The sequence below is a fragment of the Periplaneta americana genome, chromosome 15 (assembly GCF_040183065.1).
Source record: "Periplaneta americana isolate PAMFEO1 chromosome 15, P.americana_PAMFEO1_priV1, whole genome shotgun sequence".
In the NCBI taxonomy this organism is placed as follows: domain Eukaryota; kingdom Metazoa; phylum Arthropoda; class Insecta; order Blattodea; family Blattidae; genus Periplaneta; species Periplaneta americana.
In genome coordinates, this window is record NC_091131.1 from 50,860,189 (window position 1) to 50,885,264 (window position 25,076).

At 36.1% G+C, this 25,076-nt stretch overlaps 1 protein-coding gene across 2 annotated transcripts in view; it reads left to right on the plus strand.

The window, feature by feature from the left end:
• The window catches only part of LOC138714911 (myoneurin-like), a 37,568-nt gene that overhangs the window by 1,489 nt on the left and 11,003 nt on the right, over window positions 1-25,076 (plus strand). For both annotated transcript variants that reach the window (XR_011336113.1, XM_069847190.1), the window contains exons 3-10: window positions 5,693-5,815; window positions 7,539-7,656; window positions 9,448-9,597; window positions 12,402-12,608; window positions 16,653-16,811; window positions 18,002-18,151; window positions 21,086-21,231; window positions 22,024-22,233. Coding sequence is in view for 1 of the 2 variants with exons in the window: in XM_069847190.1 (XP_069703291.1) it covers window positions 5,693-5,815; window positions 7,539-7,656; window positions 9,448-9,597; window positions 12,402-12,608; window positions 16,653-16,811; window positions 18,002-18,151; window positions 21,086-21,231; window positions 22,024-22,233 (1,263 nt within the window). In the remaining variant the exon portion in view is untranslated. The remainder of the gene's footprint in view (window positions 1-5,692; window positions 5,816-7,538; window positions 7,657-9,447; window positions 9,598-12,401; window positions 12,609-16,652; window positions 16,812-18,001; window positions 18,152-21,085; window positions 21,232-22,023; window positions 22,234-25,076) is intronic.

Sequence of the window (25,076 nt, forward strand, 5' to 3'; positions counted from 1 at the left end):
CATGCCTTGTACTAGTGATACGGAATGAGCGATTGTTCGAGCCCTTGTGGGGGAATTTCGATCAATGTGTTGAACCGGTGCCTACCCACCATCATCATAAATTTGAGGAAGTGAAATTCGTAAATCCGATATAATGGCTGGGAGGGGGGGGGGATAATCATGCTGACCATTTGTTACCCTGTACTGGTTGGATGATTGTTCACCTCTGCTGAAGGATATGGACATGAGGCCAACAGTCTGTCTTGGCCCTCCATGGGTCGTTGCACCACAGAAAAGAAAAACTACACAAAAACTTAATTTTCTTAGGTTGCAGTTGAGATATTTCAATTATAAAATAACAGCTTTCTCTTCGGAATTTAATAAGTAATTTAGCTATTTTGTACGGAAGTATGTGGTAGTGTCGTTGTTGAGGAGTTGCACTGTAAACTGGAAGTTTACAAGTTCGATTCCCAATTAGGGTCGTATATTTTCTTCGTTAATCTAATTCTGGCCACACAATAACCCTAAGGTTTATTCATCCTCTAACATAAAATTAGTACCAAGGAATATATCTCATTAGGGGAGTAAAGGCGGAAAGCACGTAAGACTAACATCCCTTCTGCTACCAATGCTTATTGTCTATTCTCATTAAAGAAACGAAGTTCGTGTTTTTCTGAATAACATTTGACATCAACTGATGTGGTTTTAGTGGACCAATTGCGTGGCCTCCAAATTCTCCGGACATGACACTACCCGATATTTTTGTTTGAGGTTTTGTAAAGAAAGATGTCTGTGCACAGCAACACAGGGTTCTTGATGATTTCAAAGCAAAAATTCTCTCAGATTTTGAAAAAATTATCCCGAAATGTACGTTAATACATGGTAGCTTTTAGCCTCATGATGTGAATTGTGTTGCGTATACAATGGGGGCACATTGAGATCTAAATGTGGTCAAAACTCCCCTCCTTCTTGAATGTAGCCTATTTCACAGATTATAGAAAGATAAATAATACCGGTAGCCATTCTCAAGTTGCAACATTTTTATTTTGTATATTCCCATATGGATCACTTTGTATTTACAATAACTTATGGACAATTTATGGTACTTTATTTGATAAGTTGCTTTAGTCATGATTCTAAAGCTTTGTTGCGAGAGACTTCTTTTTGAGTAGAGTGGATTTTACCTTTGGCATTTTTAATTCAAATCTTGCCACCGGCGTGGCTCAGTCAGTTAAGGCGCTTGCCTGCCGGTCTTAAGTTGCGCTCGGGCGCGGGTTCGATTCCCTGCTTGGGTTTTTTCCGAGGTTTTCCCCAATCGTAAGGTGAATGCCAGGTAATCTATGGCGAATCCTTGGCCACATCTCGCCCAATACCACTTCACTATCACCAATCTCATCGACACTGAATAATCTAGTAGTTGATACAGCGTCGTTAACTAACTAAAAAAAACTCTTATTAACATATTATGTTTTGGTAATTTACTGTTGCTCTGGATCTAGGAAGTACACAAGTATAGAATTAGACAGAGAATAGACTAATTATTTTCGTTAAAATAATCAATTTGATGTATGGTTGCCAGGGATAGAGAAAAGTGGAGGAAAGTCCTGAAGGAAGCCAAGGCTCGAACCTGGCTGTAGAGCTAATGATGATAGTGATGAAAATAAGTTTAAGGTTATTTATGGCCCAGCCACTATAGGAACTTGATAAAATATCTTGAAAATGCCTTGGATTTATAGTATTGATTAGTAGAAATTGATGTGATCACTAGGAGAGCTGTAAGCCCATCCAGCCCACCCTAAATACGTACCTTACTTATATACGAAAATCGTCGTGCGTGAATGCCATATTTCGTTAATGTAACAGTGGATTTCAGTGTCGCCAACATGGTAATAATACTACACACCTAATCAAACCTAACCTGTCACATAATTCTTCACACCTGTAGTACGATTCCTCACGTTTAGTATCATTTTGTTTGCATGTATTGCTGATCCTGCTACTCATGTCAGTAGCCATCTAGTGGAAGTGGATCGTAATTCCAGAAAGAAAATATGTTGTTGTTGTTTTCTAATGCCAGGCATTTGACAATAAAGTCATTTGACCTCTTGCACTCCGATATTTTTCAAAGATATTGTCATGGTTAGCCACTGACGCACAGATTTAGAAAATGGCAAGTTGTAGCCGATTTAAGTGAACACCATATTTTAACGTTATGGTGGCTACTTCAGTCACACACAACCCCCAGCATGTCTGGAGGACCACAACTGCTGTTGGTCGACGGGTCCACTGGACCTAGTTGGGATATCTTGTTGATCACCAACTTTCCCTCCTTAAGCCACTGGAGGACGATTTTAGTGCCATAGCAGGTCAGCACTAGGAACAGAAAAGTAGAAAGGGTAGGAAGGAAAGTGAAATGAACCCCTAGGCGTCGAATGCTCTAATACTGTCGGGGTCGAAGAAAGTAAGAGTTAAGTCAGAGGACTGGATAGAAAAGGGTAAAGAGAGAATTAGGAATTGAATAGAGGAAAATTATACCAAATTCGGTCATTAACTCATCAAGCTGACCAGTGCTAATTGATGAGTAGCCCCTCCCTTTAGTTCAGATTGTAAAATTATGCTTATTAACAGCTGCACCACGGGAAGGTAGGGATGGGACATTGGGTATTTGTCCAGGTTGGTTCCTTAAAGCCTTCAATGGGAAGGATTAATTCCTCTCCCCCCTGTATTCGACAAATACCGTTTTGCAACCAGAAAGAAAATATGGCGACTTTCATAATAGTTACATTTAGTTCGTTCAGTGTATGTTTTGTGATATATTAAATGTGTTAATGTAGTGATAATTTTATATATATATCACAATAAGAATTGAAATGTGTTGTGGCTGTGATAAAAGTATTGAAAATTGGATAAAAGTATGAAATATTCGTTCAGTGACCGGTGGATACTCTAACTTGTCCGAAAATAATAAATTTCTTGTAGTAATACTAACCTAAAACGAAAATTATTTGCTTGTTGGTCACTTTGGACATTATATTTTATTTTATAGGTAGCTTATTTCTTTAGCAAATCATCTTTCCAAAGATTTGGATTCAGGAAATAACTCTTTTTTGAGCTTACTTACTCGTAATAAAAAATGAAATCAAATGATTTTGGTCTGTAACATTCCTTGATTCAACTCTTGTTAAAATTGCATGTTTTAGTACTTAGAGAATATAATAATGTTTACTTAGATACACAAATGAGGCTGGTTTCAAAAACGGAGTTGTCACTTTTTTTGTTGAAAATGTGCCAGCCACCACCCTTTCATCATATTGATGTGTTACAAATCCAGTCACTTCGTCCAGTGCTACGGTTTTATAACTTCAGTTTTATCTTTAGGCCTATTATTTTATCACTCGAATGTGCAGTCCTAGAAACAAAAAAATGACCTGACACTTGAAGCTCCTTACAGAGCACGACTCACACCACAACAATTTAACAATGGTTTTCAACCGAGTATTATTTGAATAATATTACAGGAAGGTATTTCACAATTAATGCAAAACGTGCGAAACGAATCAGAAAATAAGATCAAATTAATGCCTAAGAGTCATTATTAAACAAACACAATGCAGTATGTCAACCTGTTTATGACAATTTATCACAACCATTCCGATAACTTTGTGCTAGTGTGCTTGTTTGCAGACTACAAAGTCATCCTTCATATGTAGTCTTCATGCTCCCTGTTGACATTCATGATCTCTAGTGTACAGATTCATCAAATTTTTATTATTGATTTACCTGATATCACAACTATTGTCTAGGCAGCCACTCATCAACTGTGAGAGTTGGGGTAGTGGACTGTGGTTGCCACATCAATTTCATGAATTCCAACCATGAGGGCTGTAGCAGTGGACTGTGGTTGCCACATGAATTTCATGAATTCCAACCATGAGAGCTGGAGCAGTGGACTGTGGTTGCCACATGAATTTCATGAATTCCAACCATGAGAGCTGGAGCAGTGGATTGTGGTTGCCACATGAATTTCATGAATTCCAACCATGAGAGCTGGAGCAGTGGACTGTGGTTGCCACATGAATTTCATGAATTCCAACCATGAGAGCTGGAGCAGTGGACTGTGGTTGCCACATGAATTTCATGAATTCCAACCATGAGAGCTGGAGCAGTGGACTGTGGTTGCCACATGAATTTCATGAATTCCAACCATGAGAGCTGGAGCAGTGGACTGTGGTTGCCACATGAATTTCATGAATTCCAACCATGAGAGCTGGAGCAGTGGACTGTGGTTGCCACATGAATTTCATGAATTCCAACCATGAGAGCTGGAGCAGTGGACTGTGGTTGCCACATGAATTTCATGAATCGCAACCATGAGAGCTGGAGCAGTTTACTGTGGTTGCCACATGAATTTCATGAATTCCAACCATGAGAGCTGGAGCAGTGGACTGTGGTTGCCACATGAATTTCATGAATCGCAAACATGAGAGCTGGAGCAGTTTACTGTGGTTGCCACATGAATTTCATGAATTCCAACCATGAGAGCTGGAGCAGTGGACTGTGGTTGCCACATGAATTTCATGAAGTCCTACCATGAGAATTGGGGTAGTGGACTGTGGTTGCCACATGAATTTCATGAATTCCAACCATGAGAGCTGGAGCAGTGGACTGTGGTTGCCACATGAATTTCATGAATTCCAACCATGAGAGCTGGAGCAGTGGACTGTGGTTGCCACATGAATTTCATGAATTCCAACCATGAGAGCTGGAGCAGTGGACTGTGGTTGCCACATGAATTTCATGAAGTCCTACCGTGAGAGTTGGGGCAGTGGACTGTGGTTGCCACATGAATTTCATGAATCCCAACCATGAGAGCTGGAGCAGTGGACTGTGGTTGCCACATGAATTTCATGAATTCCAACCATGAGAGCTGGAGCAGTGGACTGTGGTTGCCACATGAATTTCATGAATTCCAACCATGAAAGCTGGAGCAAGGACTGTGGTTGCCACATGAATTTCATTAATCCCAACCATGAGAGCTGGAGCAGTGGACTGTGGTTGCCACATGAATTTCATGAAGTCCTACTGTGAGAGTTGGGGCAGTGACTGTGGTTGCCACATGAATTTCATGAATTCCAACCATGAGAGCTGGAGCAGTGGACTGTGGTTGTCACATGAATTTCATGAATTCCAACCATGAAAGCTGGAGCAAGGACTGTGGTTGCCACATGAATTTCATGAATTCCAACCATGAGAGCTGGAGCAGTGGACTGTGGTTGCCACATGAATTTCATGAACTCCAACCATGATAGCTGGAGCAGTGGACTGTGGTTGCCACATGAATTTCATGAATTCAAACCATGAGAGCTGGAGCAGTGGACTGTGGCTGCCACATGAATGTCATGAATTCCAACCATGAGAGATGGAGCAGTGGACTGTGGCTGCCACATGAATTTCATGAATTCCAACTGTGAGAGTTGGGGCATTGGACTGTGATTGCCACCATCACCGTCTGCTTATAAATAACCGTCAATATTGTACTACAAGAGATTCTCCAGTTCTCTGTCACGATTATCATCATCCCATTAAAACTCCACAATCACCCTTAGTTCTGCAATATCCCAAGCTACACTTCCAGAACAACTAAAGAACCTTGCTTTAGCTATCGGTTTGAGTTTTGATGTTGACTGATTTACTTGATGTTTTGTTTATGCAGACTGGATTTCCACTGGACAGCGATTCATTCCTAAATGTTGCAGTGTCCTCAGCTATGGAGGGCCTGCAGGAAACTGTGTCAGACGATGCCAGCCCTGGACAGCAGATGATAACGAGGACACAGGTCAGCTATAACATACTGCAAAAAATTTATTTCTAAATTTTCACCGGAAAGATTTTAAAATCTTTGTTGCACTGGGTCAATTCATGTGATATACTATTGCTCTGAAAGTGGAAAAGGGCATGTTCTTGCACTTGCGTGCATTTCCTAGTTTTGTTAGGTTTGGTGCTTTAAAAAAGAATACTGGCACTGATTCACTTACGTTAGACTCATGTAACAGAATGAGGTCGTCCTTGGTGGTCTTGCTATTATCATGCCAGTCATTGAATTCAGTGTTTGTGGGTTCAAAATTGACTGACGGCGATCCATTTTAATGAACAGTAAAATCCTTATCATGGTTCGCTTCAGGAGAAAAGTAAAGCTAGGAGACCCTGTCATAGATTCATAGATTTACGACAAGTAAAAAACCCTGTCCTTAACAGAGGACCCTAGAAAACATTTGTTTGCCATTTCTCTACCACATTGAATTTCGATGTTGAACAGCTGTTGCAATTGAAAATAATGTTATTAAAGGAAATACTAACAAAAGCTATTACTAACAAAATATTTTAACCATTAACCATTAATATTGGTCTAATTGGTTTGAAAACTGAAGTAACATAATTTAAAAATAAAATACCGTACTGATACGACTACGTAGCAAATGCAGTTTTTATCCATACTCTCTCTCTTTAAAGACAATGAAATGCCAGGCTAACAAAATAATTTGTTTTCCACAACTCGTTACATAGTCCACCATTTGTTAGTGAATAATTGATAAATGTTCTTCCTCTCTTTGAACAAAAATAATAGGTAAAGTTGGAGGATACATACACATCTACACTGACTACTTAGAGGATTTAGACAAAATAACTAATGGAGCTGGGTTTTACTTTCCAAAAGAGGACATAATTATGTACATGTCTAGTTAATTATTAGACTGCGGAAGTTTATACCTATGTATATTTTTTTGAACGTGCATATATCTAAAAGATTTGTATAACCAGGTTTATTTAACATGTTTTGAGTTTATTTTATCATACATTTTTTATTTTGCATATTTAAGAACTGATCATAGAGCAAATTTGTCGTTTTATTAATTTTTACCTTCTCTAAATCTTACTTTTTTAGTGGGTATATAACAACGCTGTACCAACTAATAGGTTACTTAGCGTCGATGAAAATGATGATAGTGAGATGGTATTTGAGGAGATGATACCGAGAATTCGCCATAGATTATCTGACATTTGCCATATGGTTTGGGAAAACCTCGGTAAAAACTCAATCAGGTAATCAGCCCAAGATGACATCGAACCCACGACCAAGCATAGCTCCGGATTAGTAGTCCTCTGCAATAATGAATTTTAGTAATCCACAACAATTCCTAATTAATTTAGCTGAAATTGCAAGAAAATTTAATGCTCTCTTTGGATCACAAAATGAAAACATCACGAAAAATTTTATGCTATCTATAGGTCTGGAAATAAATGCTGAGAAGAGCAAAACCATTGTTACCCGACAGAGAGAGCTTATACAGTATAATCTTACACTGAGTTCAGGGAAGTACTTCCATCTGTAGAAAAGAATGAACTTATTAAATATCTTGGGTGTATATGATTTTTCTATAATAAATTTTGGATAAATGCAATCTCCCTTGATACCATATCACTAGTTCACAGTAAACTCCAGTATTTTGTGATTATTGTCATGTAGCCTATGTTACTATGTCTGACATTTATGATTGTAGGAATCAGAGTCTGATCTTCCTAGTGACTCACAAGTTAATGGAGTAGGAGATGTAAAATCGGAAAAATGTGATGCACGTCCTTCAGTCACCAAGACAACAAGAGTAAAACGTAAACTAAGTAAGTATTATGAAGTACACATATTTGTAGACTGCTGTAGTATATTCTCTATTTCCGAGATTCTGTTGTGCACTTAACACATGTATTGCATACTATTTTTTTGGCCGATCTTAATAAAAAAAATTATTATTATCAATCATTTTTAATTTAAATAAATAGTTTGGTTTCGGACATTTTCATGTGAGATCGCCATTTGTTATTTGTCGATAGGTGTCATTCATTTGTTATTATTCGTATTTGTTGATAGGTATTATTCATTTGTTATTGTTCGGCAGCGATTGTGAAAATGTTGTGTGTTTTGAATTGTGTGATCTAGTTATGACTGCGATATGCTCCTTGTATCGTGTTTGAAAATATTTCCCAGTTTGTCTAATGTAGAAGTCGTTTATTACATGTTAATTTGTAAACACCTATTAGATTTCTTTGTGTGTCTTGTCTATGTGTTGAGATGTTTCTGTAGTGTATTTTGTGTTCTCAATGCAATGTTGCATTTCAATTTCTTAAAGAACTTTGCAAACTTATATGTGTTTTTATTTTTGTATCTTAGTGTGATGTATTTGCTGTGTTCATGTGCTTGTGTTGTGTTTGTTTCTTGTGATTGTGTTTAGTCTTGTTGATGTTGACTGTTATGTTAGGGTTGTATCCGTTTTCTTGTGCTATATATTTTAGAGCACAGGAATTTTTCCTTAAAGGGGATTATTCCTGTGTTTGTCCATGGTCTGGAATTTAGGTTAAGTTTAGATTTAAGACCTCTCCTGGCACCACATTATCATAATCATCCAATCACATCATTGGGATAATGTAACTCCGCCTTCCAGGCGCCCCAACCTCAGAAGTGGGTTACAACTAAACCACGGCCAGGAGAGAAGACCAGAAATGTCGAAAAGACAACCTGATGGCATTGGATAAAAAAAAAAAAATATTTTATAGCGTGTACTTCTTCATTATAGTCTTGTTGGTTCATTGGTATGTTGATTAGTCTCTGTATGATCACCCTATACAACACAAATATGCACCATTTCGAACTTTTTGAATTTAGGACTAATAGGTCAACAACAGGTCAGATATTTATAGTTAGGTGTTAGAAAAATGCTATGAATATAACATTGATGTACATCAATTATTTATTGATTTTAAACAAGGTTACGGTAACATTAGAAAACAATTCCTGAACACTTATCAAAAGCCCCTTTTCCCTCCTTTGTGGGGTTCTTTTCCTATTCATCTGCCACTTTTATAATGCTCTTTTTATGAGATATCAAGTGTTGTTATTGTTTAGTGGTTGTTTTGTTGTATTATTTATCGTTTCCGATATTTTGCTAGTGAAGTATTCACATTCATGCCTCAGCTTCAGTTTCCTTATGTTCTACTTATTCTTTAATTCTTATTTTTCCACTTTGATTTTAGTTATTTTAGTTCTTATTTTTACAGACAGGAAATAATGATCCGAATCTAGAGCTGACATCTCGTAAGTTTGATTTATGCCTGACATCTATTACTGTATTATGGTTAGTTTGATTAGTTCTCTGTTGATCTGATAACTTCCACTTATCTTTATGGACCTCTTTGTGTCTATTGCTGTGTTCATACATATTGCAAAGCCGATAATCTTAACCTACTATCATTGCTACTTCGTGAAGAGTTTCCTTTCCTACGTTTAGTCCAATTGTCCATTGAAGGCTTTGGACAATGAAGAATATCACTTTGAAACTAGTCAGCCAGATAATTTCTTCATATTAACCCAGTAAAGAGGTTATAAAAGTTAATCAGTGGGAATTATTGTTGTTTTAGTTTTACGACGAGCACGTCGTAGGTGTAAACAGAAATTCTTTGGGGCACGCCCAGGTGCTCGATTGGCTGCCCTGAAAGCAGCTCTAGCCTCTCGCAGGAATAAAGGTGTGAGACAAAGGCAAGACACTGCAAGTGATGAGGATGTCCAAGGTAAGCATGTCATGACTTCAAAGCTAACTCCAAGTAACTGAGCTGCATTTCCGTGTAATTCAAATGAAATAATGAATCCGAATCATCTCAAAAGATGCTTAGCCCTATTTATGCACGATACTATTCCTCAAAAGTGTGTGTATATATAATGCCTACCCACTTCACTTATGTGATTCGGGTTCCATATATTGCGGATAGATAACAGGACTGTGATCCATTTTCAAGTTGCACACCACTTCTGTTAGCCATGCATCATGTGTATCTGTGGAGAGTTATGTCATGTACTAGGGTGAGGAGGAGGAGGAGGAGGAGGAGGATGATGATGATGATGATGATGATGATGATGATGATAATGATGTGAAAGGGAGGAGGGGAAACCCAGTGTTGGCATATAGCTTACTCCTGTCGAATAGCATCAAGGGGGTTGTCAGGCTTAACATCCCTGTCCAGTGGACGAATCACTATCAACGTGACATATGCCTTCTCTACATATGCACTGCGGAGAGATTTTGGATTTAACTTAGGCATATTGGCGCACAGTCTAGAAAGATTGGAAATTGTCCCAAGATAGAAATTTTACACGAAAATCTCTGACTCCATCGGGAATTGAACCTGGACCATCTAGTCTGGAGGCAGACGTGCTACCACAGAGCTAACTCAACTGATCCCTCAAAAGTATTGGAGCGCAAGAACAATAATGGTTTTATCGCCAAATGTTTAGGCATTAGAACAACAATAATTACAGCCATTTATCATGTCACTGCTAGGACTAACATTGTAGAGATCCCAGGATTCATGTAGATACTGATATTGATACAACAATAGCAGTTAATACCAGTAGGTACTGATTAAAATAATTTCGGATTATGTAATATGTTCTCATTTAATTACAGAATTTACAATTAATTATTAACGTTACCGGTACCGAATTTGTATGTGAGGGGTTGTTATACAAAATACAAATATTACTGAAGTCTAAACATTACGAACACGAAGACACATTTCACGTTATATTATTGCTAATATTAACAAACGAGTGGGGAAAAGCTTGTAAATACTCTGTGCGATTGGTTATAAGGAGTAAACATATCCTAGACATTGGAAGGAACATGAATAATGCTAGATGTGTTTTGTGCGTAAGTTCGTAATGTTGAATAAAATAAAGCGAAATGAATTGCGCAACTGCAGTCAAAATATTTATGCCTGCAGGAAGGCCTATTGTCATCAATTCAAGGTATTTTCGCAACGAGATATGGCAGTTTGTTGTGTTGTCTTATTAGAAATGATGTATCGTACCAGTAATCAACTCATCATAGATGTTTATATTTCATATTTTGTATAAACTAAGAAATAGACCCTAAAAATTAAGTTGAAAATGCAACTTACTGGTAGAAATAAGGAAATGAAATGTGATTATTATTTAATGGAACATTTCTTGTGAATGCAATATACCCTTTGGTCGTATACACTTCGATATGTTTCCAACAACAAAAACAAAAACAAAATAATAGTAGTAGTAGTAATAATAATAATAATAATAATAATAATAATAATAATAATAAATTTAGCAATTTAATAAAAATTTCAGAGATTTTTCGATGAAACAAAAATGTTTTCTGTTAGCAAGATTATAATGGTGAGTAATGACTAAACTATAGGCCTACAAATTTAACTAATCTTTACAATATCAATACAGAGTGTTGTGTATTTAATGTTTATGAATTGAAGGCTATATTCCTTGACTCACTCGAACTCGGAGTCGAATAGTTAATAAGGATAATTGCGCAAAACAATATATTTTTTTTCAGTTTCAAGCATATACCTTCAAGTAACGCACTTGCCATGATCAAAGTTCGATAATAATCTACATATGATACATTTCTTATGAAATTTTGGCCAGTGTCTGCCACTGGTGCCCACTGAACATGGTGATAAATTTGGAAAGCTAGGATAGGTAGCAAAATCAGGTTACGAAAACCAGCTGTAATGGCTGGGAAGATCATCGCGCTAATAATATGATATCCCTGTTCTGGTTGGATGATCGTTCACCTTTGCTGAGGCATAGGACGTGACCCCCAGTAGACGCATGGTCGGCCTTTGCCCTTCAAGGGCTGTCGTGCAATGAATTATTGTATTATTAATTAATGAATTGCTGAATGTTGTTCATGAGGTTACAAATTTCTGAGCATTTTCTTAACGACAACACTTTCTCATAATTATAACTTCTTGAATAAATATTCCCTTAACAATGAAACTTGAATTATATTGGGTGAAATCAGCTTGGAATGAGGCCAGAAATGTGCTATCGAATGCCTAAATACTAAACCAAATACACTCTATATTATTTTGGAACTATCTGATATTTAATAATTTTAAAAACTTTTATTGCGATAAAATTTATCTTAAGGCATCAATTAAATTCATTTATTCTTCATTGTTTGGTACATTCTTTTAACACTTGTATAATCACTGATTAACAATAACTTCTTTACTGTGTTAATATTATAAAAATACCTGGCTGACTAGACTTTGGACAATGAGGGACACCACCTCGAAACAGTCAGCCATGTATTTTATAATATTATCACAGTAAAGAAGTTATTGTTAATCAGTGATTAATTTGTTATTTTTATTACTGTACTTTATTCTAAATCTCATCAAAACGTATTTAGAAAAATGTGAAAAATGTTTGTTTTTGAATACCTGTAACATAGTTTCTTAAATTAAGAATTATTGAAATATTGATATATATTAAGGATTTGACCAGTATTGCGAGTTATAGTCAATAATGTGATTCTTTGCAGGAGATGTAACTGAAGATGGATTAAGATGCCACATGTGTGCCCATGTAGCGCGTGATACGACACGCTTGGAGCAGCACCTGGCTTTAGTCCATGAGAAGGATGTGACATATAAGTGTGGGATATGTGGCTTCATATGTCACTGGAACAAAGATTATTACGGCCACATGAAAACTCACTTTCAAGGTCCTCCTTTTAAATGTGATTCCTGTAAGTATGTAAAAAAAATACGCAATCATAACGCACTTGACGGATTCTCATCAAATGGAACTGAATGTGATCTTTGTCAGACCTTCTGAGATAGAATAGACAGTGACTGTGTGGTTAGAATTTTCTCGAGTGCTTTGTTTCTCATTATTCTTATTAAGGTGCGTACACACTTAGCGAATGAATAATGAACGAATGATGAAATGAAACTTCGTTGTTCATTTGCTGTTTGGAGCAACATACAAATCATCAGCAAATGGTCAGAAAACATTCACGTTCGCTGATAATCCGCAATAATGGCAGACGAAAATATAATTATAGCAAGTGCAGCTGTTGTTATTATAGGCAGTTTAACAAAAAGAAAATTAAAAAACAAAAGGCGATTGTGGCAGATGCCACTCTACGAAAGTCACAATCAATATAGAGGCATTGACTTGCTTCATGATTTACGTCAAATGGAATCGGGACAGTTTCACAACTTCTGTCACATTTCAGAAACAAGCTTCGAAATATTACTGTGCAAAATATGGCCAAAAATTTCTAAGAAAAACATAGGTTGATGAGAAGCAATACCTATTCAGGAAAGGCGAGCATTAACACTTCAATATCTCGCTACAGAAGATTCGCATACAAGTTTAATATATTTATTCAAAGTGTCGAAACAGCTGATTACCAGGATTGTTCCAGAAGTATGTACAGCTATAATTGAGGAACTGGAAGATTTTATTAAGGTATGACTGGAAGACAGGGGAAAGTTTCAATATATGGATACCTCACTGACAATAATTATCTTAAAATACTAAAAAGAGAGATTTGTCTGTGTTTGTCGAATGCGCATCATGCTTACGAAAAGGCACTTTTCTGTGCCAATAATTTATTTTGTGTGCACAAGGTTGGAACTTCGTTTTTTCTGGGCGTGAATTTGTCCAAAAGGAACGACATATGTTTTTACGTGAACCAAGTTAACTCGTACACTTCATCACTCCCCATTCCAGATCTTTTTATGGACTTCTGTCTTTCCCTCTGGAATGATGTCAGTAGGTACTCAATTTTCTTTTTGACTTCTGCTCCCTACAATAAACAACAAATATATATCCATTGAAAATAAATTAACAAAATTAAATTTTCAAATTTTGCACGTGTTTGACTCGCCTATCTTGCAGCTGAACATCTTTCCAATAGCTTCCCAAACATCATGTTTTCTTACTTTATTGTGGTAAGTAGGATGCTTGGGATTCTATAAAGTTTCCTCCTCCCTATATGCATTAATAAGATTTATAACAGCGTCTTCCGTTCACTCCAGTTTCGACATCCCTTTGGTGAAATTGAACTAAGCACTACATTCTGCTACAAACTATAAACTAGTGGCAAATCCCGTCCATAACGAATACCAACTTCCTTTGATGTACCGACAAGTGACGGATCACTTCTGAAGGCAAACCAAACTATTGGTTTGCCTTTGCTGCGACGTGCACACGTTTCGATTTCACTCAGCGAATGCATTCGTTTGTTGTTCGTTTGCTAAGTGTGTACGCACCTTTATACAATATTGTTCCACAATCACAGCCACTAAAACCTTTGCTTTCAGTATGTATACAGGAGATTCACGAAGTTCTCCCCTGGTTTATGGAGGTGATTCCTGAGGTTATTTGGAACAAAAATGTAAATAAATTAATGAGACCACATTCATAATTACAGAGTTACAAATTTTCGAAACACGTCATAGTGAATGGAATACTAGGCATGTTTGTTGCCATAACTACGTGTACGTTGTTGATAGTCGTTATTTATTAAGCTGTTATCTTTTGTGTAAGCTACATCACGATGCCTTACAAGTTTTCTTCTGAGGAGTATGATGATATGGTGTTTATTTTGAGTGTGTGACTGTAATGCAAAAGCTACTGCTGTCGATTATCACTGTCATCCTGATTGTAGAATTCCGAGTTCCAAAACCTTTGGTGAAACGTATCAAACATCGCGACAAACTGGTATTCTTCCCAATGTTCGAAAGAACTCATGACGTACGAGAAGATGCGAAATGCTGCAAGTGTAGTTCATACCTGTGTGGACTGTTGCCTTGAGATTCAGGGAGGCATTTTCGAAAATGTGATTTAAATCACTCTAAATGAAAGAGACTGATACATAAACAATCAATTGTTTGTATTTCAATTATGTTTTGCATTTTTATTAGTGAAATGCTGAAATAACAGTTTCTTTCTGCCATTTTCAAATTACATCACAGGGTCCCTACTTATAAATAGTCTGTGCTAGTCATATGCCGACGAAACACTCGGCAGAAAGCAACTGAGCAGAAACTATTGTATGACAATGTATGAAAAAAAAAAAATTCATTCAATAAAGTCACTCACTGCTTTTACATGAGAGTCTGAAAATGACTTCCATCACAGTCTAGACACAGTTGGCACCTCATGAGTAGGTTCTGGGACACACTTTGAAATGCAGTTGATGTAATTCTAGCTATCATAGTCTGAATGCTGTCTTTCAATTCTTGTATTATATGCGAGTCTTCCTCTTCAGTGTTCTCACAGATAAAAGTCGCACAGATCTAAATCAGGCGATCTCGCAGGCCACAATCCTTTGCAAATTAAGTTACCAATTATTATCACTGATCACGTCTCTTATTGCATTCTATAAATTTTCCTTTCTTTCAATCTTTCTTTTACACTTGTTATAGCTTTATTATGCTTCACATAAGTCATAAATAAATATACAGTGTTGTAAATTGTAGCAAACCATACTGTACCACACAATATTGCACAATTATAGAGAGTGATAGCTTCCAACATGTCTCGCTGGAGTCAAGTTCATGATGTCATACACTCGTGATGTACCATTTTACCGTGATGTAATTCACTGTTTATCTTATTGTCAGTAATCTGGCAAACAGTACCACTCCTCCCTCCAATAGAAACAAATAACAAATAGAGCAAAGGAAAAAGATTTAAATATCGTACACAAAAAGGAACCTGGAGTTTAAGAAATTCGGAAGTAGCAGGTACCATGGTTTAGAATGGAATCTGCATACCTACGTGACAAGAAGTAAGAGTCAGAATGCGTCTTAATTTGTAATGAAGAATTGTCCACTTTTTGTAGTCAGTTGTAAAGACAAACAGAAAACAAGGAACACATCCCCAGTACCTGTGGTCAACATAGCACAAGGTGACTGCCTAAGATAACAGGACAAACTGAAAACAAAGAACACACCCAATCCCTGTAGTGTGGTGTGTATGTTATGGATTACAAGTGGAGAATGGAATAATCCCACGTGCATCTAGGTCACTTTTATGAGTCCATGTAAGAAATGAATACATTAGGGGATAAATGAATTCCAATAAGTAGAATTAAAAGAAAATTGTTAAATTGAGTGACTCAGTGTCAGAGTTGCCTAAGACGTAAATTTTTAGGCCCCTGATTTCTGCATAGAATGACAGTATATTATCAATTATATGTGTGTCAAAGTACTTGTACTAGATAATATTGGATTACAATAAAGGAAAAATAATTTCCAATTGAGAACATGTAATTTTAAAAAACGACATCTAAGTTTAGACTTCAATAACTTTTTTCAGTGTAATTGTGGTTTAGGCAACTCTGGCACTGTGTCACTCAATTGGTTTGAACACGTTTTGAGAATTTCGGAGCAAAGATGACCAGAAAAATTACATCAGTGAAAACCATCAGAGAAAAGGAAGACACCCATCCAAAAAAATGAAGAGAAAACATACTAAAGAGAATGGAAACTAGTAGGCCGATAATTCAAGATGCATAAGACAAAAGGCTTTTGAAGACGAGTGGTGCCCAATGGAATGCTGTCGATGATGCAATCTGAAAGGTCCTCTTCTCTCATGAGGTTTGGAAAAATCAGCATTTAATTTTATTGATTCATCTATGAGAAACTAATTTGTAACACTTTATGTAGGCCATCTTGTATTGTATGCAGTTGCATCATGCTAGATAGAAGAGATAAGTCTTTTCTGTATGATTTTGTTGAAACAGGAGACTAATGCCTTTTGTTTTGCTTTATAGGTGATTATACATGTGACCGACTGCATCTCGTCTTGACACATCGTATGAAGCATTCTGATGAACGTCCCCATAGATGCGACCGATGTGGTTATCGTTGCAGGACGCGTCCTAATCTTCTAGTACATATGCGTTGTCACACAGGAGACCGTCCTTATAAGTGTCAGTATTTAATTTAAATATTACTTCTGACTAATATAAATAAGATTTATTTTCAGTAAAAAGATGAAGTTATGAAGTTACCCCTGTTACAGAACATTGAGGGTGGTGATAGGTTAAGGCTCCCCTCTTCACATTCGACATTAGTAGCAAAAGAGATATCAGTTCTACATACTTGGCACCTTTACTCTTGGTATTCATTTCTGTTAGAAACCTAGGGCCATAGTGCGGCCGAAAGCATTAGGATCAAAGAAGAAAATTCATGACTATAGAGACTCAAAATTCGCGTCCTACTGGCTTGCAACACAATGTCTTAACCCTGACGCTATCATATGTCCCATATTTTCAGTAAAATGTAGAAAATATTAAAATGAACTTTGATCAATAATTTTTTGTATCGTAATGAATTTATGTTCATAAACATGGCACTCAGTAGTTCGCGTGTGCGTGTGTATGTGTGTGTGCACGCGCGTGCGTGCGTTTTTTTTCAACAAAATAGAAATTATTTCATCAATACTTTGTCCATTGTGTAGTTTTCAGGAAGAAATGGATTGAAACCATCTTCAGTGATGTTCAGCCCTTTCCTCTAAAGAAATATTGGAGAGCAAGAGAGCAATGGATTTATTGCCAAGAACTCAACATTCGTTAACAACATTATATTGCATCATGTTCTAATCACTGTGGAAAATGTTTAGCACACTTGGAATTGGATCCATAAAAGCCTCGGGAGTAATATGTCCTCCCTTTGGGCAGACTTCTTTTCGTTCTCAGCTGCTGCATTGCAAAATACCTTGGTGGTGCTTATGAAGACAGTAAATGAGATGTCTTGTGAGTTATTTATAATACAAGTGCTTCATTAATTAAATGCCTGGACTGTCAGCTTTTTTACTCAAAAGGGCATATGCAAATCCTGGCAAGTCCATTGAAATTGTAGTGAAAAAACTGTTTGGGAAGGTTTCCGTGCAGTACTCAGTTTTTTTTACCACAATTCTGGCATTTCTCTGTTAATTGTCATTATCGTAGCTGAGTGTAGCTTCACCTATATGTATTGCACTGTGGGAAAAGTTTGTGTTTGGGAAGTGATGTAGAATTTTTGGTCTGTTACTCGTAAAAGAGATTTATGAATGAAGATGATCTTTCTACTCGTGCCATATTATGAAATACTAAATAATGATGTGTGCTGTACATTGCAGGTGAAACTTGTGGACGAGCTTTTGCGATGAAGAGCACCTTGGAACAACACCTGGCAAGTCACAGCAGTGACCGACCTTACCTCTGTGACATCTGCGGTTTTTCGACAAAATACCTCAGCCATCTCATAGCACATAAGAGAATACATTCAGGTATGTGAATGAAGCATAAACGTACTACTATTAGTTACATTTTAACTTTTACCATACACCCTATTAGACGAAACTGGCAGTATATACCATATCTTAACTGTGGCATGGCACAATGTTGTCGTCCTTGGTGGATGAATGGCTAGTGATTATTATACTCGCCAATAAAGTCAATGTTCGTGGGATCACCTGGCTGAGGATGGGTGACTTATAATAATAATAAAAATTCTTAGTGTGACTTTCTTCGGAAGAGAAGTAAAACTCAGGATCCCTAAAATAATAAACCTCCACGTAAAATTTACTGTTATTTCTCACTCACGAAGTATTTCTGTTATATAGACAGATGTTCCTGCAGGAATATAAGACTGAGGAGAATTGTGATTTATCAGAAGTATAAATAAAATATATGGTTATAATAATTATAGTTACAATAATTACAAAGTTGTACAAACCCATGAAAGGAGTGGAACTGGGGTAACAATCTTCAGGTATGGAAGGAAATACAAATTCATTACAATCTAAAGGCACAATATTTATACAGATTTACATAATATTTGGTAAAGGAATGTAAAGAGAATTTTCGTAGCTAAGCACCTACCTAAGCTTTGACCTAATATAGGACACTACTTTTTGTAAGCATGAAATATTGTACTGTAGAAACTATGAATAACAATTTAATATGGTTAGAGGTAAAGAGCATAAGTGTCCACTGCTGTGGAATAAGTGTTAGCATGTCTGACCATGAAATCAGCTGGCTCGGGTTCATATCCTGGTTTGGGACAAATTTTTTCCCGAGGTTTTCCTCCTCAACTAATTGAAGCAGAACTGCTGGGTAACTTTCGACATTGGACATCTGGCTCATTTCGCCTTCATTAATTTCAACTTCATCTATTATCTTTCTATAGTTTCAGGTCGACTGAGGATGCAGCATGATGTAGTACCGTAACTTTCATACAGATGTCATCTATCTGAGGAAACTGCAGAAGTCCCAGGGGGACGGAGGAGCTCTCGTAGCAGAATCTGTCGGACCTGGGTGATGTGTTGCTGAATTGATATATGGCACCAAATAGTGAATTATTATACCTACAAGAACACTGTCTTCAGGTCAATATAAGATGCAACAGGTTATAGTACCGTGACTTGCATACAGATGGCGTCGATCTGAGGAGGCTGCAGAACTCTCAGGGGGACGGAGGAACGTTCAAAGCCCTCGATGTGGACTCCGTTGGACTTGGGTGTTGTGTAGCTGAATCGATAGATGATGTCAAACAGTGAATCATGATGCTTACAGGAATACGGTCCTACAGACTTAAAATAATCATCCCTATATAAAGGATATGATCACAATATTCATATTCCTTTTCATAAACCTCAAGCTGCAGTGCAGCCCTCCTCTGTAAAAAAAAATTAAATAATAATTAATATAAGAGCATAAGTTACTAGGACTTCTGACTAATATTAAAACTAGCCGAGAATATTCTTAATATTTTGAGAGTTATTAAGCATTTTGTGGTCCCTAGATTCTGATGATGAATCTAGGATTTGGCAACCATATACTGTATGTTACATTTAATTTCTTCTATGTTTCCTAACTACTTACATATTCCATTCTCAGGATTTTACTGCTTGAGACCTTAAAGGTTCACCTACTCTTCTCTCTGTTGAGTGTGTTTAGCTTGACCAATCTTCTTTCTTTATAGATCTCTCATATAATTGACTACCTGTTTAGATAGATTTAGTTATATTTGAATTTGAGATATTCTTATTTTTTCGTATTTGAATTACTGAAATCATTCCATTAACTACTGTGGAGATGAAATACATCAAACTACTGGTAAATTTGAACAAGTGTAAACTAAAAAGATACTACAATTGTTCGGGATAGTAAAGTATAAGGCATCCAAAGATACTTCCACTTCTCAGATGATAATATGATCTTGAGAATGAAACTTAAGTAGTTCAGAAATGTCGAAGAAAATGAATTTAAAAAACTGTTCCAGAGCTCAAAGTATTCTTATAGAAATAGAATATCTTGTCATAGATACCAAGGGTCCGAAGACTTGTACAGTGTTCTGAACACTTATGAAAGAAGCAGAACTAGATCAATATTTTTCTTATTTTTTTTTTTATTTCATTTATTGTATTCCATAGATCTTACATTAGCATTCAAGCTTTAAGATGTGGAACAAGTCCAAATTTTACAAGATTACAATTTTTTGGCGAGATAAAGTGAGGTGAAGCCGAGGACTCGCCATAGACTACCTGGTATCTGCCCCACAGCTAGGGAAAACCTCGGAGAAAAACCAAGCAAGTAATAAGACCAGACAGGGTTCCAACTCCAGCCCGAGCACAGCTCCGGATCAGCAGGCCAACAAGTCTGCCGACTGAGCTATGTTGGTACAGTACATATCAATCAGATTATTAAATTTATAAACCTAAACGATTATTCATCAGTTGAGCTATAAAATATAATGCATAGCAAGTAAGTTAATTCCATTTACAAAAATAAACAATTCAATCAGTTCAGATATACAAAAATTAATAATATATGTCATGCAAATTACTTCAAATTACAAGCATAAATAATTCATCAGTTGAGCTATACAGATTACTATTCAATTTAAAGCATATACAATTCACCTAAGCATATACAACGGGGTAAAAATTGTTAAAAAGCTGATGTACTTTGTGGCGTACACCTGGTTCCAAACGGAATTCAATTCAGTGGCTCATTGTTTAAGACTAGTTATTTTAAAATAATTTTTTATACATCCATTTTCCTTATAGTGATGATAATATTGAATTTTTCTTGTGAATAACTTATTTACATATCTTTTTTTATTTATTTGAGACTTATATCACTGTAACATCAAAATTTATGCATAGTTTTACTGTTATAATTTTATTTTAATCACAGAAGTAAATCTTGTTCTGCAGGTGATGTTTACCGATGTTCGTACCCACAGTGTAAATATTCAACACCAAAGAAGTCACAGCTGGGATCACATGCTCGGACTCACGCAGGTGTCCGTCCACATTCCTGTAATATTTGCGGTCGTGGTTTCCTAGAAAAAAGTCACCTGGTGAGATCATACTGTTTCGTGTTTAGTGTGCTGTATTTCATTATATATCTTTGTTATAACTAGAGCGCGAATTTTGAGGCACTAAAATGTCGGTTTTAGCGCCTATAACACCTTAAAATAGGCTCTTTTAGAGTAAATATGAGTACACAAGTAATTGTTAATTGTAAGAGTTTTCCTTCAGTCTGAATGAAAATACGCAAATTAAACAAACTCAACTTTTCTCCTTTATTTTCCTTTATATATACTCAAAGATAGTTCAGAATTTTAAAAAAAAATAATATTAGTAGGCCTAATGATTTCAGTAAGTCTATAGTTATTAAAGAAATATCACACTACACTTTCTTTCCATAATTTTCTTTGTAATAGAAAGCCAGAACATTTTCTAAACTGTCAATTGTAAAGCTACCATGTTTGTCACTGAGTATTAACTTAAAATTAGAAAACAAGTGCTCTACATCAACAAAAGTCATTGGACAGTACTTTAAATTTGGCAAAATCTTGGTAGGGGTGTCACAGTCTGCATGATTTGTTTTTCTCTCCAAAATATTCGCTGCCGCACAAAACTGTTTTAGTTCTGTGTTCTTCTCCAACATATTGCAGTGGTTAGATGAAAAGTATTAATGAATTTTATCTAACAATCTCTTTTATCCCACAAAGCTTATACTTGGAGCTTTCATTACAGAAGTCCTTTTGAGACCGAAGAGTTTCTTAGTGGTTTTAATACATAAGTAGGTCTTAGAAAGAGGTGTTGTAATAATTATTTTTTGATCAGTGGAATATGTATGTGTGCAGGTGAGACATGAGCGCATACACCTAGAGGAGAAGCCCTTTAAGTGCACGCAGTGTGAATATGCTAGTTCAAGGAGGGATAAACTGAAGGAACACTTCGGACGTCACCATGGAGAGAATGCATCAGCCAAAGTCCCTTACAAAGCTCGTCCCATGAGGGGCAATAACTCTTCGTCTTCTGCTGGTAACAGAAGTACGCATAAAAACTGTCAGGCAAGTAAATATTATTATTATTATTATTATTATTATTATTATTATTATTATTATTATTATTATTATTATTATTATTATTATTGCTGCTTCTGCTTCAAGCTGTTGGTTTTTAAGTTTGTTGCGGCTTCATATTTCAACCAGTAATAGCTTTATTGGTCTTGTATCCTTGATGTCAAATGAATTTAGATAGTCTGTTTTCACTCATTATTTGTACATATTCCCATTTATTGTTCCAATGTCATCAATAGACTCGAAGACACTGCATACTCTTAGATTATTTCTAATTACGCCATTTCTTATATGATCTAGTCATGACACTCCAACTGCACTTCGAAGAAATGGAATTTCTGCTGTTTTGAGTCTGCTTCCGTCTTTCTTTCTCATTGTCCATGCCTAACTTCCGTAATGGCGTGGTGGTACTGCCATTTTATACAATGTTACCTGTGTTTCATTTCTGGTTTTATTAGGAAGTATTTTTCTCATGGTACCACATATTTTATTGGATCTAACTATTTTTATTATGAATATTTATTTCATCATTATAAGATATGTGACATCCGAAGAAAATAAAATTATTTACCAGTTCAATTGTATGATTCTCTTTCACAGTTTTAGAACTCATTGCCCATTTATCCACATTAAGTTTGCTCAGTTTCATGTTCCAATTTCTGACATCTTCGTCTTAAGTACAATTGAACAGTACCAGCGACAAAGTGTACCGGCAGTTCAGTTGTACAACTAAATCAGTGACCTCCATGTAGGTTTTGTCTAATTTTTATATGTAACATATTCTCGTGTTTTTGTATGTATTTCTTATAATTTCAGTCAAATGTTGGGAAATGCTCCTTTTATTCATTATCTCTCAGGGTTTCTCTCTTTTGTTATTGTCAAATGCTTTTCGATATCTGCATAGTTGTTTTCCAATGGCCACTTTTTGAATAATTTAACCCATTTTGCTTTTTGCCTCCCAGTAGAGAGCACTCAAATTTCTGTACTGCTGCGCTTCTTTCTTCAGTTTAGTGCATTGAAGCATGTGTTCTTTGTTCATTGATGATCCTGTATGTTGCACAATGAACATTATTTTCAGATTGAATACAGGATATTACTGTCTTGAATCATATCTTTGCAAGATTGGAATTTACAACACAGAAGAATAGGTTTCCTAGGTGACAAGGGGAAACCTATGAAACCTAGGAAACCTATTCTTCTGTGTTGTAAATTCCAATCTTGCAAAGATATGATTCAAGACAGTCATATCCTGTATTCAGTCTGAAAATAATTATGACTTCCTTTCATATCTACGTAGTTCCCTAGTGAATTCTTTATGTTTTTCTGTTACAAATATTTACTTTAATATGACTAGTGTTGCCAACTCACTTAAAAACCCGCTATGAAACAGGGCAGAAACTGCTAAATTGCTATATTGTCAATGTATGAGATTATTTTCCTGCTGTGAGTGCTAAAAATACCTGCTAAATCCCTATATCAGCAATACAAATTTCATAAATTTTACCCACTTAACTAACACTGAAAAACGTCAGATTTAGCGGTAAAATCGCTAAATTGGCAACACTGATTATGGCTATATTGTCATAACTGGATCTGCCACTTTTGAATCTTGACCAGTGGCGGCTCATAGTCAAATGTCCAGGGTAGGCAAAATTTGCAGAACATTTCTATGTATTTCCCGCGATTCAAAGAGAGTTCGCTTTTATCATGGCCCCCCGAAAATTTAACTCTTGCTTACATAACAGTACTTTTACATCAATTAGCAGTCTCATAATTTGTCGGTTTTTTCTAGTTTTTTGTTATACTCTTGTCTTGCAACCCTTGTTGTTCAGACAACATTTCTGAAATTGGATTCAAATTCTTTTCAAGTCTCTTTCGATTTACCTAGTTACAAATATGATCTGATTCCAAGTACCTTCTTTAGATGACAATAACAAACATAGCCAACAGTAAAGCTTAACTTTGACTTCACTTCCTGTTAGCCATTTATGTGTTTCATACCCAAAGAGTTTGTAATACTTATTAGAGACACATACCCGTGAGTGGCAGGCAAGAAAAATGTCACAAATTGAATCGGCTAGAATCCGCCATTAAAGGGAGTGTTTGCGGCGCGAAATTGAAAACAGTACCATACTACATTGATGTAGCCTGGTGATAGACACTGTTTTAAACATCTTTTACAAAGGATGAGTCGTGATGAAATAAACATGAATGCAGAGGAGCGCTATATTTATTAAAGTATTATAATGATTCATCTTTGGCGATATTCTAAAAAATAAATTAAATCACCCATATACACTCGGGATAAGTATGTGAAATATTGAATAATGGCAATGTCAACATTAATTTTCAGTATTACTAGTATTGTTTTAAGGACACAATAATGGATATTTACTGTAACATTTAAAATGATCTATATTTCAGTCCTTTCATGCAAAGAAAGAGGAAGGTATATGGTGCTTTGAAAATATTTAGTGGTGAAATATGAGATCATAAAAATTCTGGAAACTGAGTTAAAATATAATGAGAATAAATTTTATCATAAAACAATCTATTGATTGTGTTGTTAATGACCACCAGGTGTGAGGTCAATATAGACTTTTTAATACAATTAGTAGCGGTAATAGTAGGCCTAGTAGATCTAGTAGTAGTGGTAATAATAGACTTAGTAGTGGTGGTAATAATAGGCCTAGTAGTAGTGGTAATAATAGGCCTAGTAGTAATGGTAATAGGAGGCCTAGTTTTGGTAATATTACTAGGCGTAGTAGTAGTGGTAATAGTAGGCCTAGTAGTATTTGTAATAATAGGCCTAGTAATAGTGGTAATAATAGGCC